Here is a 20,890-nt window from a genome sequence, read left to right on the forward strand (position 1 = left end):
CCTTGTTTTATGTCTATTTGTTCAATGAAACACGTGCAAATCAAGTCAAGCCTCCTGGCTCCCAGGTGGGTACAGCCCAGTTCTTAGCTCCTAGAAGGATTCTGGGCTAAGGCTCCACTCTACTTGGACTGTACTATCAGGCCCCCAAAACGGGGGGAGCTGGCAGGGAAGGACTGATTTCCATTTCAAACTGCATTCTGGTACTTTGTACTCCAGCACCATTGGCCGATCAATATTTAATGCTTGGAGATTCTGACTCTGCGGGAGTCATGTCAGGGGACCTTGGGAGCCAATCTGCTTGAGCTTCTGAGTGATAATTATTCATGGGCTCCTGCCTCTTGCTCTTTCTCTCGCACGGTCCCACTCTGCAGACTCAGTGCCTTATTCAGTCTTCTCTCTCGCTCTCTCCGCTGCTGTAGCTGGACCCTCCGCCTTCGCCAACGCTCAGCATCTGCACATCCCTACAATGGCTAAAACAGCAATGGGTAAGGCATCGCGCCTCGTTCTTCCTTCGGCTCGACCTGGAGCCCACCTCTCACCCTCTCTCTTACAGCTTGGAAGACATTCGGAGATATTTTATAGAGAAAAAGACATTACTGTTAACATAGCAATCGGGAAGGATGGAGGCCGCTCTGGGGTTTGAGGGAGGGCAAAAAGGGGATCCTTGAAATTCTAAAGCTAAGGATTTTTTTTTAAAGGTGGAAGAAGGTAAGTTGCCGTCCCATGGGTAGCGCATTTATTCTGTTTCCATATTTAAAATTAGGGCTCAGTCGTGGGGGGGGAGGGGGTCTACTCGAACTGTATGCCTTAAATGGGGTTAAGGGACATTTTGGAAAGTGCTTTGTAACATCCTTTATTTCTTCTCTAGTTAAAGAAAAGAAAAGAAAGAAAAAAGAAAGAAAATAGGGGAGAGAAAAGGGGGCGGGAGAAAGGAAAAAGAAAAATGCAAAGTCAAAGCGGTCCCATCTAGGCTGTTTGAAAGATGGGTGGAGACGAGGGAGGCGGGAGAAGAACCGGGCAAATGTATCGCATTGTCTGGTCGGAAAAACTGATAGTCCTGGGGCGCGGTGCGGAGAGGTGAGGGCGCGGGGCGGGGTTGGCAATGGGGGGGAGACCTACACTCTTTTGTTTTAGGGAAAGGGAGGGGAAGGAGACAGGAAGTCGGGAGGGCACGGAGGGCGCGGGTGGGCAGCTGCAGGGGCGGGGAAGCGCGCGGTTGGGGAGGGGTGGAGGGACAGCGGTTTCGCAGGCTCTGGGGTGGGGTTTCTTTGTGTGAGGACGAGCCGTCCCGGGGGGGAGGCACCTGCAGAGCTGGGCACACAATGCGGATGGCCCCACCCTTTGCGGAGCCGCGCTGGTGCCCTCCCCCTCCCCCCTCCCCCCAACCCGGTGCCGCGGAAAGGGGGCCGGGTGCGGAGCGCAGCGCGACGCCCAGGAGCCCAGCCCTGGGGAGACAGCAGCGCCACGCCCGGAGCCTCGCGCTCCCGACTTCCAGCCTCGGCTTCCGAGTGAGACCTGACCATTGCCCCCGCCTTCCCCACCCTGGCCATATTGTTCCGTTTCACAGAGGGAAGGGGGGAAAAGTGGGTTAACATTTTTCTTTTCAAAACCGCATTGCATAGGGTTATTAGACATAAACGCGATAAAGCCTTCTTTGAACTCATTTGATCGTTTGGGGGAAAAGCTTCTGGAACCTAGATACGAGTATACATAATAATACAGACACAAAAGAGGTCAAGGTCTTAAACTGAGCCAAGTGAAACATGTTTTGTACGTCAGACAGGGCCAAATATCGGCAATTTTCATAGGCTCAGCCTGTATCGGAGAGACGGTCGAGACGCAGAGACCAAACGAGGTTCCGGATCCAGGGCCGCCATCCCCAACGGGTCTTGCGCCTCCAGTACCCCTCGGTTCGGCGCTCGGTGGCCCCGGGAGAAACAGGCAGGGAGGGACCGGAGGTCGGGTGGCGGCTGGAAGCACCCCTTCCGCGGGACCCGGTGCGGGATGCGGAGAAGGGGGAAAGAGGCCAAAAGGGCTTGCTCTGGTCAGCTCCGCCCTGCCCTACCCTCCCAGGCGGAGCCGGAAAGACATCAGGCTCAGATACTGGGCAAGGAAAGGGGGCTGGGGAGGGGCCCTTGAGCGGTCTGCCGTCCTAGAGTCCTTTTTTCCAGCCCCGCAGTCCAGAACAGTCCGGGGGCCCCTCGATGTGCGCAGACAGCGGGCGTTGCTCGGAGTCGCAGCGCCGAGCCCCTCCCAGCCAAGTGCGTGGCTCTGCGGAAAGGCCGGCTCGAGCCCCGCCCGGCCACACAAAGGCGCCGCCCCACCCCAGCCGGCCGCGGGACCGCAGAGGTGACCCCTTCCTCGGGGCGCGGGGAGGGTCTCTCTCGCCCTCCCACAGCCCGTGGAGCATGGAGCTGTTTCCCGTAGCCGAAGCCCACGGCCCACGCCCTGTTCTCCATGCTTTCCTGGGTGGAGACCCCTTGGATGGTCTCGGTAGGAGAGACCCTCGCTCCTTGAGCGAGGGCCTCGGCCCCACCCTTCCCAGCTGGGGCCCAGGCCCGACAGCCGCTGGCCGGATGGGGGCGCACGTGGCGAGCCGGCGAGTGGAGCGCAGCCAGCCCTGCAGAGCCCCGCGCCGCGCCCTGCGCTCCCCTCCCCAGGGCTGGGCGCTCGCCCGCGTGGGTGCAGCCGGGAGACGGGTTTCTGCGCAGTGTCCTGAACTACCCCGGCCTCCCGCGCTTCGCGGTTCGCCTGGCAGTCCGGCAAGGTTCTGAGAATGGGAGGTGGGGGCTCTCTCGCTCTGCACTCTGCACCCCCACCCAGAGGTTTCTGCTGCAGGAGGGCGTCTGCAAACTCAGCAGCAGCAGCATTATTGCTATTATTTTAAATTATTATTATTGTTTCCTGACTCACTGGCCATATTTGTTCAAAAGGTTTGAATGACTGCATTTGAATAAGGATTAACCCTTGTTGTGCTCACTTTTCTTTTCTTCCTCCTGTTCCCAACCCCCCCCCCAAAAAAAACAATGCATTCCCCCTTTCATTTTACGTTATAAAACAAATACATGTTCGGTTCCTGTAGGGACTTTGTACGTTCATGTGGGTCAGATACAAGTGCAGGTGCTTGCTTAGGGCAGGGCTTGTGTGCCAAAGATTGCTGGAAAATTCTCCGCGGAGAATTGTTTGTGGCCGCAATGGATGAAAATATCCGTATATAATTGAAATATTTTGATCTTCACCTTGTAGTCCATAGACCCTATCTATAAATATATAAATATAGGTTATGCACAAAATTTTAACTTTTTGTTTTTATTCCTAAACTCTTCTTCCAATTGCTGATTCTTGATACCGACTCGATTCTGCACAGAAGCATGGATGGTGAAATAGCCACCATCCCATTAATAAAAATCCCACCCCAAATATGACAAACGTAAAGGCCCTTTCTGCCATGAGTAAGCAAATCATGAAAAGAACAACAACCTCTGCATTATTAAAATAATGGATTTTGAAGTCATTCCAGTTGCAAAGCATAATCAGTTAATCACCAGGGCGGGAGTTTTTTCCTGATTCATTAAACAATTATTGTATTCAGCAAGATTGTACTAGGTGCATATAATATTCCCTGTTATCTTCTCTAATGAAGTGGGCACCTTATAAATGGATATATAAATAACTAGAAGTGTAAAGAGGAGGATTTTTGTCAAATTTTCAGGATAAAATTGAAAGAGAAATAGCAGTAGTTTATCACTTAATCTTATATGCATAGTTCGTACCAGGAGAGTAAGCTGAGCCTGCAGTAAGCATTATTGACCCAGTGTAGCAGCATTATTGACCCAGTGTAGCAGCATTACTGACCCAGTGTAGCTCAAGGCAGGTAACTGGTTTAATGATATAAATTAATACACCGGATGGTGGTTGTCTACCTACACATGGTAAAATTCTCTGAAAGAAAATAAATTTTTCAATGATAATTATCAATGATTATTGGATTGGATGGTTTGTCATATTAAAATACACAACTTTAAAGTTAATTAAAATTAACCATGGTTTTGTGATGTGACTTACCGAATAATTGTACTAAATTATTCTAAGGGGGAAGGGAGTGTTTTTATTGTCAGAGCAATTGTCTCTGCCCTTAATCATTAACAGTTTCAGTAGAATTGTATCTGTTGCATTAAAAATACTTTTACTTACTTTCATATTCTTTTAATTGTTAATGGATAGATCGTGGAATAAGCATTTAATCATTTGGCACAATATATTTACCTTCAAATAACTTGTTCTCACTGGTGAAATGCTGCAGGAGGCTACATCTTCCTCAGATTCAAGAAATGTCCTCTCAGAGTGTCATAAAGCCGGTTCACGCAATAAAATAGCTTTCCTCCCTGTAATTTAGAATCAAAATAGTTACTCAATTCTGTGAATATTTGGTAGTAGCCATTAAGCAGAGTTTTAAAGTTAAATCTGTACAATTAAAAATGAAATGGAGGATAAGTCAATTACGTAATTAATTGAGGATTTTTGTCATTGATAAATCCAGACCATCTTTAGGAAAATTCCTGACTTATCGGTCACTCGTGTTTTTTATTCCAACCGACTGTACACCCACCCCAATAGCTCACTGCTCACACAGGCTGGATGAAGCTGGCCTCAGAGCTAGTGGCTACTTGCTTTGGGTGTGGCCACCCCAAGCTGTTATATCTAACTCCAGCGCACACCAGTTTTCTTCTGCGGTCTTAGAAAAACACACATTATTCTGTTGTCACAGAACCTGTGACCTTATGTGAAGAATGCAAGAAATTTTACGGACAAGAAAAAAAAAAAAAAAAAGACGGAATTAGCCAGTGACCCAGATGTTTCCAGAACCAAGGCTTGGAGTCTGCATTAACTTTTCAGCCCACTAGAGGGCACTCAGGTTCTCCAAAGAAGTAGATTGATTTAAACGCTGTTCCAAATACTTGCTATTTAAGAATGTCTTTTATCTGGAGCATTCAATTGCTTATTGGATAAGTTAATGCCACGCTTAGCCTAGTGAATGAAAAGAGTTTGTACACTTTTTCAAGGAGACGAGATTAAATGAGCCATGTTCATAATCTGGAAGTAGGTGTAGGTCCTGGTTAAGTATTCTCTGATGATTTTACTTTCTAGTATCATTACATTGATAGGGTTTGTAGTGGATAAATAGTATACGGTGGTCAGTAGTAATATCAAGATTATATAGGAACAGAATGTTTCAATGTTTAAATAAAGGAATAATTAAACAAAAACATTGTTTAGTTATTCATTTATTTAAAATGTGCTCAGTTTTGTGGACACACCTGAATGTCACTCACCACTTCCAGAGACATGTCAAGTTAGTAGATAAAGCAGGTAGATACAATGTGATACTGAGAGGGGGCCCCCCAAACTGGCTGTTACTCTTTTTCCCACTTCCTGTGTTTTTTTTTTTCCATTTAAAGGATACCTTTTAAACCAAATCCAGTGTGATTTCAGCTTGAATATTTAAATCTAATGTTATGTCAGCTTTCAATAATTATTGAGTACCTCCTTGTAGTTTTATTATTTAGTAGAAAATTGATGTTAATTTTCATGAAATAAGAAGAAATAGATAAGCATAAACTAATTTTTAGGATTATCAAAAGTGGATTTTTTAATGTTTGCAATGGTAGGAAATTCTTTTTCTCTTATATGTCATGTACTATAATCCAACCGTAAAATATTTAATAGGTTCATATTACTATGCTCCCCAGACTTTAATGTGCATGCGAATTACCCTGGATTTTCATTAAAATGCAAATTCTAATACAGTAGGTCTGGTTGAAGCCAGATATTCTGCATTCCTAACAAGCTTCCAGAAGATGCCAATTCTAGCCACCAAACACATCAGTTTAAGCAATATAAAATTGTGATATACACGTTCCTCCCACAGTAAGCTCTGGCATTATGTCTTAACATTCAAATCTATGGCAATCTTTACAAAATATTTCACCTCCAAACTCATATACTTAAGGATTTTATTCCTCTGGGAGTTATGTGTTCTGTGCCATCATTCTCTTTTAATTGGATTTTTAAAATATATTCATATTGCAGGATTCAGCAAAAGACCTTCAAGAGAAATGTGGAAATAAGAATTTGACTCTGTTTGGGTGGGGGGGTGGTGTGTGTGTGTAAGAAAAAAATGAATGTGGCTTGCAGCACAGTTGAGAAGGACGATAAATCAATACTGCTAGTTTACTGTCGTTTACAAAACAATGCACAGAACAAAAAGTTCAATTCGGAAACTTTTAGTTATGGAATATAGTGCAAAAGTCTGTAACCCCATTTACCATATGGCTAATTCATTGCAAATACTCTGCATACTAAGGAAATTAACACAGAGGATTGAGCAGCTCTAAAGTTGTCTCTCAGCATATCCCATACTTATTACTTACCAAGTTATCTAACAGAACATTTCTTCCTGGATACCACATGAGCAAATTATTAATAATTTATTGAGTATGGCTGTATATTTGAAAACATTACGTGTGTGTTTTCTGCTTACTTAAGCCAATAAAGGAACTCCATTATTCTATACTAACTTTCTAAGAAAGTCAACCTAGAGGTAAAAAATGGGTCTTCAGGGAATATCATCAAAGATGTACTATGTCAGTCCTGGCATGCAGTGGGTGGCTGACCCTACAAACATCACCACATCTCGGGAAATGCTCTCCGGCAAAAATGATACTATGCATGAAATATCTCAAATTAGAAATTTACCGTTTCCCAAATAGGGCACTAAAAACATGGTCCCAAATAAAACTGGCCATAGAGATAATAAGATGTACTTTTTCCCCATGAAGTTGGATTAAGCCTAAAGCTTATCCATCCCTTTGTTCCTGTTGTTCTTAACTGTTCATTTCAGGGTCTCTCAAAAGCTAGGGAACTTTCAATTTTGCAACTCCTGGTACATTTTAAAAGGAAGAAGACATGCTAAGACAGCATTATAAAAGTAATGTGTGTTTTAAATGTTTAATCCTAGCAGTCTGCTGTAGCTGTTTGTATACTTCATTGGGAGATAACAGAAATTTAAACTAGTGGACCCTGAAGAATGAGGCAAAAAATTTCCTGACTGGTCCTTCAATCAACAATTTTCCTGTGACATTGCTTGTTTTCAAGGATCATTTCTCTGGCATAGAAGTAAATTTCAGAGTGTCTATAAGAAGTTACTTTAATTTATTGCTTTCATCCTTATATAGTGTATATAACATGCTAGGCACTAAGCACTTTACACATATTAGCTATGTTCATTTATAACATGTTATAACATGTTCGTCATCCAATAACCCTAAAAAGTATGTACTATTACAGATGAGGAAACTGAGGTGCAGAAAAGAGGAATGACTTGCCCAAGGTCACACAGTTATTCAGATCCAAAATTTGAACCCAGGCCTTCTGGCTCCAGAATCTTTGCCTTTAACCAGTACCCTTAGGCTTCAGAGGTGTTCCCATCATGGGGTTTGAACCAGTGATACTGCTATTTTGTTTAACAAGCCAGATGGTCTTATCCTTTCTGAGCACAGATCCACCTTGAAGATGAAATACCTTCAAATTAATGACTTTTAATAGCTAACCTGGGGCTTATTAAAATAATTGCTATGATTTAGGCTTTTGGTGAAAGAGAGCTATAAGACCTTGGGGGCTCTAATGTATGGGATCACTTTGCTCTCTGAAGGCTCAACTAAGAACACAGCAGGGACTTCTCTTGTGGACACAGTGATTTTTTTTCTGGAAAAAAAGAATTCTGACTTAATCTAATCAGTATCTTCCGGTTGACACATTTCAAAATGGGCTCTTAGCTGGTTCCGTAGACCCTAGATGTTTAACCTTAATATTTTGTTTTATGAAATAAATCTAGAGCTAAAAGAGAGATACGGCCATGGCATCCACATTTAACATAATCATTAGATATTACTTCAAGACTTTCTCCATCTTGTTACCTCAAGAGCAGACACTCAGGCAAGAGAGATCTGTGGGAAGGCTCTGACTCCCTTGCAAAACATTTCTAATTATCTTTTAATAAAGGACTCAGGTCCTGTCATTTGTCAAGGAGACATTTGCAGTAGTAAAACCTGTGTTTATATAACCCATTTTTATTAGTCATGATTAAGATAACACTTTGTGTACATTTGTTCTCACAAAACACTTTTATGTGAATGTAAAGGTTAATTAATGCATTTCAGCAGTCATTTTACTAGTCATCTAGAAATATAGCTTCTCTAGGAATTGTACTTAAGAAAAGCCACACGTTATACTGTAAAACCATAATAAAATTTTAAGGCTTTTCCTCATTTGCAATTTTGTTGACCTCCAGATTAAAATATTTAATACTTTGAACAATTATAAGATTTAAAAAATTTGTTTTTGTGATCAAAAATAATTACAGTTCTTGTATACTCCATTAAATATAGTATTATCTGGAATTGTTTTTTTTTTAATTGTAAAGCAATGACCATAAGTGTGCTTATTTAGCAGTTATTCTTCTGGAATAATTGTACTTTGGATGTCAGAATTTGTACATCATCCATTAGCACAAGTACTTAGTATCACAATAGATGATCAGTAATATGAATCTGTCAACCTTTTAGTTGTATGCCTTTATATCCGGAAAAGAAATGGATGAAATTCATCTAAACTTAGTTCCACAAATACTTGTACAAGAAAGCATTTTCAAGTTTAAAATTTCATTCTACTCCCTGTTTCGGAAGATTTTTTTTTCTATTAATGGCAGCCATAAAATTTAATTTCCATTCAACAAAACTGCTTACAGTAAACCTAATAACAGTGTTTCAGTTTGGGCTTCCTAGTAAACAGAAACCTAACTCACATGATAAAGCTCAACGGTATAAAATATTTGACTGTTGCAAAACTGAGACCAGAAAATCACATCAAGATGTCACTTGTTACCACTTCCAGACTCTAATGGGGAGGGGCACCAACCATCTCAGGCAATTGAACAGCAGCTAGAGTTACTGCAGCCTGCCTTGGAACCCTGCTTCAGTACATAATTGTCTTTACTACTGCGTGGTTCTTTTTTGTTCCTGACACACTAATATCTACTGCTGTTTTTTAAGTCTTACAGCTTTATCTGAGCAGTGCCAGTTAGCATCTGTCTCATTGTTCAAACACGTGACAAATTACCACAGTTGATTCTAGCCTTTTCATGCACAGATTACATGATCCAAGACTCCTGTCACTTTTAAAATGATCTTTTCATTCTATTTCTGACCTAATCTTTACTTTTAGAATAAAAAAAAAAAAGGAGCAGATAAACACAGAAGACTGAAAACATTCAAAAGAAAAATTGGATAGCATGATCTATCAATGTGGGACCTTGTAGTTCTCAGAAAATACTCACCTGTGCCATACTTTGTAACCTTCCTATAATTCTTATGAGATGGGCATAGTATACACGTCACTCTGTTTAAAAATGAGCAAATTTAAGCTCAAAGAATTTAGTAACGTTCACATGTGGTAAGTTTTAGAGCTAGGGCCAGAACACAGGTCTAACAAAGATATATGTATCTATGTATACATACAATATGTGTGTGTGTGTATGTAATTTCACTGATATGTGGAATCTACAAAACAAATGAACAAACAAAACAAAATAGAAACAGAGTCATAGATACAGAGGACAAACTGGTGGTTGCCAGGGGGCAGAAAGGGGGGGTTGGGCAAAATAGGTGAGGGAGACTAAAAGGTACAAACTTTCAGTTATAAAATAAATAAGTCACAGGGATGTAATGTATAGCATAGGGAATATAATAAATAATATTGTAATAACTTTGTATGATGACAGATGGTAATTAGACTTATTGTGGGAATCATTTTATAATGTATGAAAATATTGAATCAGGGCTTCCCTGGTGGCGCAGTGGTTGAGAGTCCGCCTGCCGATGCAGGGAACACGGGTTGGTGCCCTGGTCCGGGAAGATCCCACATGCCGTGGAGCGGCTGGGCCCGTGAGCCATGGCCGCTGAGCCTGCGCGCCCGGAACCTGTGCTCCTCAACGGGAGAGGCCACAACAGTGAGAGGCCCGCGTACCGCAAAAAAAATATATATATATTGAATCAATATGCTGTGCACCTGACACTAATATAATATTGAAGTCAATTATACTTCAATAAAAAGATATAGATATCTAATATATATTAATATATATGTATTAGATAGGATTAGATTAGATATATATATGAATATATCTAATATATATTACATCTATATTAGATGTGATAATATATAATAAAAACAAAACTAATAAAATGTAGCACTTTCTCCTGTCCAGTAACAATATGCACAAGTGAGGAAAGGCACACACTAAGTGGGTTTACCTTCAGTCTAAATTTATTAATAGTTAATGGCATTCGCATAGCACAGGGAGATCAGCTCGGTGCTCTGTGACCACCTAGAGGGGTGGGAGGGAGGGTGGGAGGGAGGGAGACGCAAGAGGGAAGAGATATGGGGACATATGTATATGTATAGCTGATTCACTTTGTTATAAAGCAGAAACTCACACACCATTGTAAAGCAATTATACTCCAATAAAGATGCTAAAAAAAATAGTTAATGGCATTAACTGCAGTAAAATAGATTCAAATACCAGCTTTGTTCTGAAGCCTATGCTAGGTATTGTAAAACTATAAATAATCATGGTCCTTACCCTTGGAGAATTTAGTCTTTTGAAGAAAACAGGACCTTGTACATACAAAAAAAAATAATAATAACCAGTAATTGCAGCTTGTAACTATAAATAGAAGTCTCCACCATTTTAACAATCTTATTACACTACCCTACAATATTATGAGGCAGCATATAATGATATACTAAGACCATCAATTAGGAAGTACAGAGAGCCACTCAAGTGCTCTAAGAGACCTCTTGCAGATAAGAGGTGGGTATGGGAATTAGATGGATGTAATTTTTTTTATTTATTTATTTTTTTTGCGGTACACGGGCCTCTCACTGCGGTACACGTGGCCTCTCCCGTTGTGGAGCACAGGCTCCAGACATGCAGGCTCAGCGGCCATGGCTCACGGGCCCGGCCGCTCCGCGGCATGTGGGATCTTCCCGGAGCGGGGCACGAACCCGCGTCCCCTGCATCGGCAGTCAGACTGTCAACCACTGCGCCACCAGGGAAGCCGGATGGATGTAATTTTAAATCTTGCTCCACCTGTTCACTAGTTGATAATCCTTGAGTGAATTATTATTTCTATACTACTGTTTTCTTGGTTATATCTCACAGTATATCTCAGGTATAGCTCAGTTATATCTCGGGGAAATAAGACCACCTAAATTACATGGTTGTTGTCAGAGAAAGAAATACTGTATAATATTACTTATATGTGGAATCTAAAAAGAATACAAATGAACGTATATGTGAAACAGAAACAGACTCACAGACATAGAAGATAAATCTGTGGTTACCAAAGGGAAGAGGGAAGGAGCAAATTAGGTGTATGGGATTAACAGATACAAACTACTATGTATAAAATAGATAAGCAATAAGGATATACTGTATAGCACAAGGAATTATAGCTTTTCTCCTAGTAACCTATGATGGAGTATAATCTGCAAAAATACTAAATCACTATGCTGCACACCTGAAACTATTATAATATTGTAAATCAACTATACTTCAGTTTTTTAAAACATCACATGGTTGTGGAGGGGATTAAGTAAGTAATTCAGTGTTAAGCACTTTGTAATCCAAAAGAGTAATCCCCTTCCCTGACACCCTAGATGGATGACGAAAACACTAAATAAAAATATTAATTTAAAGTAAATAACTAAATTCTTATACTTTGTAAATTTCTACATATAATAACAAATTTACTGGAATTACTTGGAATTCAGGAAATGAGCATCACTCAGTAATTCTTCGTGGTAGAGGGAGAACTGATGTGATACTTATGACACAGCGGCCAATATAGAACACCTCCAAGATAAATCCATTCCAGGTAATGCGAGAATTAAAAATACATTTCTTTTGCATTTATTTCTCACCTCATGTTTCCCCGTTATACTTCATATCTCATCCTCCTTCAAATACGTATATATCTTCAACAAAACTAATGCTTCTTGCCTACCCAGTAAGGTTCATCAACATAAAATGTCACATTCAGTAGAAATAAAAACTGATTCCAGAAAATTAAAATGTAAAAGTCTTCCCTGACGTTTCTTGGAGAACAGGAAAGGGGAAATTATATCACATACCACACACACACGCACGCACGCACGCATGCACGCACACAGAGTCTCTTGTTCCTAAAATCCTCTTAACCCATCAATTTCACCCAAATCTCACATCACTTGACCGTTTCATAATCTCTCATTTCTGTTTCTCCAGCCTCCTCCCTGCCTGGAACTCTCCTGCTCTCCTACTTCCATTTTCAACACCTATACTTCAGCTATGTCTTTTCTTTCAGGGATAACTTCAGGTATTTCTTACCTGGGTCCATTTAGCCTTGCTACTCTCCACCCATTAGTAGATAAGTACAACAAAAATACTAGAGCCAAACAGTACAAACAGAATATTCCTTAGATGACTGTAGTAAGAAAAAGGATATAGATACTTAGAGTTTAGTATTATTCTCCCAGTACTCATGAAAATAATATGTTTTCAATCAGTAGAGTTCCAGGTACCGATCAGTAAAACACTAAAATGTTACTGGAATGTCATTATTAAAATAATAAAGATATCCTGAGAAATCCAATTAGCATTCATCTGACATCTGACTTGACAAAGGCTTAAGGGAGCATAATTCTGCTATAAAAGAGCATTACAACTATTTTGTTTTGCCTTCAAAATATCATTTCATATAAACACATGGTACATAAAGTTGGAATTATATTTATGACATAATTACAGGCATATTAATAGAAATATGTTTACATTTACAAGTATAGTCCTTTTTCAAATTAGATACTGTTGATAATAACAATCTACAAATAAAAATACTCAATATTGTTCATATTTATAGGCCATAAAATGTAGAGGATAAGATATACTCCTACTTTCTCATAAACGTGAAATAATGACAAAGGAGGAGCTTTATACGAAAGCATCAATACAGTTTAAATCCTCACGAGATCATGAGATATTGCAGTGGGTAAAAGAGTTCAGCTTTAAAGAAAATGTAGACATTCTTTCATTTTAAAAAAACTGAACAAGCTTCCAAAATGCCTAACCAGAACGCAACGGTAGAAAGAAAAGAACTGTGTCTCTTCTATCAACCAAAAAGTTGGTTTAAAAAAAAAAAGCTTAGTAGTAGAACAAATAAAAGAAAATGAAATTCAGTATCTAGGATGAGAATGTTTTCTAAGTTCAGCATTAACGTTGAAGAAATATTGAATTATGCTGCTTTGAAAGAACTGGATTCCACATGCTGAAATTTTTCTTAAAATGAATTTTTTTTGAGTGTGTACAGTAGCAGTCTGTATTTGTTATGAGTTGCAGGAACCTGTATTCCAACTTAGGCAAGAGAAGAATTGCAGAAAAATATAACTTGGGAGAGAATGATGAACTTTATGACCTGCTTGCATAGCTGAAGAGAATAAACGCCTACCCACTTTTGCAAAGGGACGATGCTGCTGGCAACAAATAGCCAACATTTTATCACTTTTGATAAATTTTAGACGTGAATGGTGAATACATAGGGTGAGGACGGTCAGCTAAAAAGTCAAATAGGATTTCTCAGAATTGCTTCTGAAAAAGCTTTGTTCTGCTTGAGAAAAAGAGTAGCAGGCTTTGCAAGGCAGCCTCAAATCTAGCTTTGCGTGATCTTTCTTCCTGTGAACGCTACAGGTTTACTGTTTAACAATGAGCTTGGGGATTAGCCACATACCTACTTGCAGCACATTTTTGTGGTCATCATATTTCCCATCATTTATTGTCCCCTACTATGCATGAACCAGTCACATGTCACGTGTCCCTATGCCCTTTTTCCCATTTCTTTTTTTTTTTTTTTTTTTGCGGTACGCGGGCCTCTCACTGTTGTGGCCTCTCCCGTTGCGGAGCACAGGCTCGGGATGCGCAGGCTCAGCGGCCACGGCTCACGGCCCCAGCCGCTCCGCGGCATGTGGGATCTTCCCGGACCGGGGCACGAACCCGTGTACTCTGCATTGGCAGGCGGACTCTCAACCACTGCACCACCAGGGAAGCCCTTCCCATTTCATTTTTATGGCAACTCTTAGGCTTCATTATTCCCACTGGACAAGGAAGGATAGGAGAAGCCAAGGGAAGTTAAGTGACTGTCGAAGTCACACACCTTGTTCACGGCAAAGGTGGGTTTCAGATCTCAAGCCCTCTCTCTTCATTCCAGCTGCCTCACTGGGAACAGTTGTTAACTGTGTTTTGCTACAGATATTTCTTTATCTTACATGCAACTATACTGAGGGCTTCTTTTAGGCCAGAACCACGTTTCATGTACTTTGTCGCCCTCACAGCATCGTGTGCCCGGCAGTAATGATACTGTTGGGTAACGTGTATTGAGTGTAGTGTGCCGAGTGCAGTGACAGCTGTCCCAAGCACCTTGAGAAGATTATCACCCCCATTTCCACAGCTGGGAAGGAAAGCCACATGCAGCCAGTAGGTGCTAAGGCCAGGGTTTGAAACAAATCAGTCCCTGGAGCCCTCTTAGGCAACCACTATACCTACAGTCTCCCTTGGACATAAGTAGGGGCTCTGACTGTGTTCGGTAATTTGATGAGCTAAGGATGAAGAGAAGCCACAGCATTACAAGAAGCAAGATGCCACAGCATTTCACTGTAGCCACGGCCTGTAGACTTCAAAAGTCACTCAAAGAATAAAGAGCAAATCAGAGAAGATTAATCTTTGCTAACAAGATCTTACATGAGTTAGCACTTAAGTTTCGCAATACATGATTTAATTCAATCTTTACAATAATATACCCATTTTGTGGATAAATAAACTCATGTTTAGAAGGTTTAATAAATTGTTAAGTTTGGATAGATCCTGAGCTAGAGCCTAAGTAAGTCTTCAGCTCTTACTCATAGTTTTTTCCATTATCCCAAGGTAATATCTACTCATCTTAAGTCAGTATTGTGGCCAAAAAAGCAACAGAACATATAAATGAATGCAGAGGAAACATTCACCTGCCTCCTTTTTCTCCTTGCATAGAGAGAGGTGATTACCTGTTTTCATGAAGTTGACTTTATGAAGCATAGAGGTAGGTGGGGCTGCTTAAATTTTGCCTGGGAGCCAAGCAATTACAGTTGTGCCACTAACTAGTGCCATTTTGAAACTATCGCCATAGCTACAGCTATGGGATAAGGGCTAAGTGAGATAAGTAGGCCACCTCAAAGCACCTGGAAATACCAGTCTGTAGCATAAAAGGAAGTTAGTAAATTTAGTGAAGATAATCAGTGAGCTCAATCTGGCTCCAACATCTGGACTCTTAATCCCCACTCTTAAGCTAGTCTCAATGGGAAGCCAGCTGAGTCACTGACAGATCCAGGGGATATCATCTGGAGCTGGTGACAGCTCCTCCCTGCTCAGCCACCAGAAGATAAGCTCTTATAGAACACTAACTGCTACATATAACTACATGCATGCATTAAATGAGACACCTTCTCTCGCCCTCAAAAACCTTAAATATAGTTGGGAAGGAATGATTAGCAGCGAACCCAACAGTAGAGGAATAAGGGCTAAGCTTTGTGAAACAAGCCAGGAACATGACTGTGTCTTTGAAAGAAGAAGAGACTCAAAGCCCTTTGTGATGGAAACCATTAAGTTTGAGTTACTTCTATTTTTAGGGAGATGCGAACTCAGCCTTATGGAATTGCATGAGTCAACCATTGGAGACATTTCTGAATTGTCACCACATCCTCGTACACAGCTCCTCTGTCCTGCTTTACACATTATTACTTGGCCAACTTTTTGAAATTGTGAGCAATATCCCAAACCACAAGTACGCTTTTTTATGAATGTATTTAGGCTGAATGAATCTAGAGAAAACAGAACGTGAAGGAAAGCCCATATTGTGCCTTTAAGTATTATGTATTACCAAGTTATGATTTTTAAAATAATATCAGCAATTTATTATGCCAAATTCTGATTCATATTTATCTATGCAGATCAAACACTTGATACCATTTTACCTTCAGTTTTTTACTGGGAGTGTTTATGACCAAGTCTTGTAGTACTTGCTGCCACAAAGAAAATAAGAAGCATAGGTTATTCTGATCTCACTCAACCAGTTATACCAACATGTAATCTTTCTCATATCTTAGGAATGAGTATCATGAATTCAAACGGGGCTCCAGATGGCATCCAGAAAGCTCATATTTTATGAATCACCTATTCTGCCTAATCATAAAATATATTTTTTTATATATATTTAAAATAGATCTTCCTTGTAGTATGGGAAAAAGCTAAGTTTGCTCAAATAGTTTGACAATTTGAAATTCAAATGATGAGTTGCTTTATGAATCACATTATATATAACATTTTGTGTCTATCATGTAAATATTTATTGTGAAATACCAAGATTTGGAAAGAGGAAACAATTTACAAAGCAGAAATATGAAGAGTAAGTTTTCCTTTTCTTTAAAAATGCAATGCCTTAAAATAATTTGTTTAAAAGAAGGTAAGTAAAGAAAGCCCTTAGTGCAGAAAACACAAAAAAATGAATCTGCATGTAATGAGGAAGTTAATTCATTTATAGACAATATTTGCTAAATTTGTAGAATCATAGAATTCCAGAGCTTGGAAATACCAACTCTCAATGAAAAAAGGGTCCAGAAAAATTAAATGACTTGCTCAAGTTCTTAACAGAAAAATCTTAAGTTTTGAGAAGACCTCAAAGGTCATATAATCTAGTCACCATCTAATACTTATTTTCCCACCTGAAACATGGGGTTAATTAAGGCTTGAGCTACCATCCAAGAGCGTAGTTTAATCGCAACACATTACATAATTTTGTAAAGTAAAAGAGAAATGCCATTCTTCATGAAAACTTTGTAAATGGAGGAATTCTACAAGTAATACATGGTACGTATATATTGCCTTGGTCAGCAGAAGCAGCAAGTACCACCATTCTGGGTGCATTCCAAGAATTTTGTATGTATACGTGAGGCACTGGTCTTCACATGCAGATGAATTTGCTTCCCAAGAAGGATGAAAGTGTGTGAAGCCCTCCGAAAGGCTGTTCCAAGTGCTCTGGAAGAGGAGATCAATGATCCTTAGGTTTTAGGAAAGGAAAAAAAAAAACTGCCGCTATGCAAATAAATTGCTTTGTATCACCCAACATCAAAAATGCACAACCAGATTTAGAAGCAGGAGAAAGAGTCAAATATCGAAGAAAGATGATTTTTTTAAAAGCCTTTCATCACTTCCACTCATTACACCTTTCTCCCATTGCTGTTTTCCCTCTGTCCCTGTCATCACCACCACCATACCATCTACCATCCCCAAAGTGGGGGAAGGCCTTTAAAAAACTAAGGTTATTAAGTTTGATTTCTTCATGTATAAAATGAGACTATCATTAGATTATTTAGATTATTTCTGCTGTTCCTTCCAGTTCTACAGTGCTAAGGCTAGTGATTCCAATTACATTAGACAAAATGCAGACTTATTAATAATCTAAACATATTTATATTGATGACCTTAAAGTAACTCTTGGAGAAACTGCTCACCAATCCAGGTCAACCAGATTTCACTAAAGTACAGAAACAAAATGCATAACCAAAACAAACTAAAAACCTCATAATATATTTCCTCAAAGTATGAACAAACCCTCCTGATCACTCAGGTATTTTTATTTGTATCTTATAGGTTAAGCGTATTATGAAATCCACCTGTAAGAGAACATACAGTTACTTTTTTAATTTTTCTGGGTTTTTTTGTGATGTGTATTGCTTATTTCAAATAAATCAAAACCCAAATTTCAATCTCTTTATCCTTTCTGTAGCCATTTACTTTATTACAAAAAAGGCAAAGTGATACTTTGGCATGCAAAGAACAATAAATTAACAAAACTACATTTATCATAGCATGAGCATACAAAACTTTTGCATCACTGAAAATTACCGTTTCTTAGAAGAGCTTTTATTTCCAGAAGAAACAAAATGCATGTGAAAGAAAGAAAATTTAGAAATACTTTTCTTGGACCAAGTTGTCTTTTATATTTTAATCTTGTTTGTAACAGTGATGACACAAAAGGGACTGTGGAATTCAGAAGCTCCCGACGTTTTTCTTACTTTCTTTTTACACTGCTTTTCATTCCTGGCAGAAAATTATATGAATTCAAGTTCTAGTATATGATGGGATGAATCCTATTTCAGAAAATGAGTCTTTACATGGCAAAGTTTGAAGAAGTAGCATTTGATTTCCAAAACAAAAGCAGTTTTCATGGCATATCTACATTAACCTGAGGATTTCTTCCACACTATTTACCTGCCTCAAGAATGGACGCTGAAGATAATTACACAGTGGAAGCCGTAATATTAAGAGGTTTCACATTCATCTCAAAGGCTCCAGTACTCTCACATACTTGCAGAGATACTCAATCAATGGTATCGCTCAATTTTTTAAATATCAGTGGCAATTCTAAACCTTGACAATATTTACATTTCCTATATTTTTAAATATATATTTGTTCATTCTATTCTCTTTGACACAAAGTGACTGTAGGACACATTACTTAAGTGTGACTAACAAGGTCACAAGACTTGTTTTCATTCAGGGGAAAAAAATTTACCTGACTGCTCAGTTTTTGTTCGCTAAGCCAGTTACCTAAGCTTTTAATACACAGGTTTTGAATGGATGACTAAAACCAAACTCTAATAAATATGATTTAAAAATCCAACTTTTAGAGCACTATTGAGTAAATGTTACATTCTGTTGCATTTTACAAAGTTTCATTTAAGACTCTAGAATTCTTAGGTTTTGGGAAGCAAGCAAAATGCTGGCTCCTACATGAGGCTTTTGTGGCCTTTTCCTGAAATATTGTCTATTAATCATTTATATGCCGTTCATTTCCTAAGAAAGAATTTAGAAAAAGTGCTCTAAGGACAATTTGTATACTACCCAGATAAGGATTCTATTCAATGGAAACTTAATAAGTATTATTTGGCAATAACAGCAAGTTAAATACTTCCTTTATTCGCAGTTGATGCTAGTAACTATTACAAGTAGTAAGGGTTTTGTAAGACGCACTTAGAACTAAAACAACAGCATGGGACTCTTTAAATGTGTAGAAACTTTACACCGTTCCAAGGGAGTTGAGGTTTATGGGCAAACTTCAAGAACTATGCTTTCGACTTTTGGCAAATTTTCAGATTGGTAGAGGAATTAAATCAGGATATAACTGATAAGGCTTATCACACAAATTACTGCAGAGTCCCCGCTTAATCGGACTGTGTTTCTTCTCAGTGTTCTGTATTAATTAGCATATTCCATTATCTGAATACAGGCAGCCCCATCTTGTAATGATAGAGAGGATTCTCTTTGAAATCATCGTTTGTATTCTCAGCATCTAAACCACTGGTTAATTCATGGGGAAATTCAACTGACCTATTAAGTGAGATAAAGTCATGTGAATCTTATATTACAGGTTTTTTGTTTTGCGCTTGTAATAAAAGTCTTGCATTTTTCATTTCTGGAAGTTCCTGCTTTCACCGAGAACATAATAAGGAATTCACCATATATGTAGTTTTATACTTCCTTATGCAACACAAAAACATGAATCATAGTCAGACTTAATTCTAAAATCCATGTGAAGGAGAAGCCAGGGCTTATTTTCTAGAGAAAGGCTACATGTTACAACAAAGTAAAAAAGGAAGCCAACATCCTCATCATCGATGACCAAAACATTTTTGATTCTAGAATTTATACCACAAATGCAATAGTCAGTCTGCATAAGAAGTATGTTTTGCTGAATTAAGAATGGATGCAAAATATTTTTTTACTCTTCAACCAAAAAATTAAGAAATAATGGGAAGAGATTTAAATCACTTGGGTGTCACATTCAGCCATTGTGGAGACACAATTCAGAGAACATCATGGCAGCCCTCAAATGGAGGTTGCCTCCCCATCAGGAGACTGAAGGGAAGGGGAGAAAAGAGTCATTCCTCTACGAGAACTCCACTCAGCCAGATGCATGGTCTCTCTGTTCTTTCACTCTGGCTTTGTCTCATTTAAGTCCCAACCAATTTAGCTATCATCCTAGGCTTGTGACTACTGGTGACTTAAGAAAAAGACATCCCTCAGTACCCAGAATTAGGCTTGCTGATAAAATCTTGAATTGCAGACAGAATAAAGTGCTCCCATTACCCCTGGAAACCACAGCGTAGACCAAACCACAGTTTGGTCTCCATGTAGAACTACAAGAATTTCTTTACCAGGGGAAAGATAAAAGAACAAGACCCTGCATGACACAGCGGAATTCTCATTAAACTCAACAGGTGCTTGGCCTGGAATCAAGAGTAAGGTGAGGTCCCAAATTGATACAATTTACTGCTTTTATTACAATTTTGATCACAAGGACTGATTCATGTCACCCAATTTCTTTTCCTTGTCACCATTGTTTTTCCAAGAATCAATGGAATTGAAATTTAAGAGCCTCATATGTTTCTGTAAAATCCAATGATGGGTTGTACAGCTTTGACTTTCTTTTTTTTTTTTTTTTTTTTTTTTTTGCGGTATGCGGGCCTCTTACTGCTGTGGCCTCTCCCGTTGCGGAGCACAGGCTCCGGACGAGCAGGCTCAGCGGCCATGGCTCACGGGCCCAGCCGCTCCACGGCATGTGGGATCTTCCCAGACCGGGACATGAACCCGTGTTCCCTGCATCGGCAGGCGGACTCTCAACCGCTGTGCCACCAGGGAAGCCCT

The 20,890-nt window shown here is 39.7% G+C and overlaps 1 protein-coding gene across 2 annotated transcripts in view; it reads left to right on the forward strand.

Annotated features, from left to right (window-relative positions):
• The first annotated feature begins 338 nt into the window (after window positions 1–338).
• Window positions 339–20,890, forward strand: part of STMN2 (stathmin 2) — a 52,182-nt gene continuing 31,630 nt past the window's right edge. The window contains exon 1 of one of the 2 annotated variants that reach the window (XM_019926271.3): window positions 339–485. In XM_019926271.3, the coding sequence (XP_019781830.2) occupies window positions 467–485 (19 nt within the window). In that variant the 5' untranslated portion in view covers window positions 339–466. The remainder of the gene's footprint in view (window positions 486–20,890) is intronic. The other variant, XM_073794540.1, reaches the window with a different exon arrangement.

Source organism: Tursiops truncatus, chromosome 17 (genome assembly GCF_011762595.2).
Source record: "Tursiops truncatus isolate mTurTru1 chromosome 17, mTurTru1.mat.Y, whole genome shotgun sequence".
Classification (NCBI taxonomy): Eukaryota; Metazoa; Chordata; class Mammalia; order Artiodactyla; family Delphinidae; genus Tursiops; species Tursiops truncatus.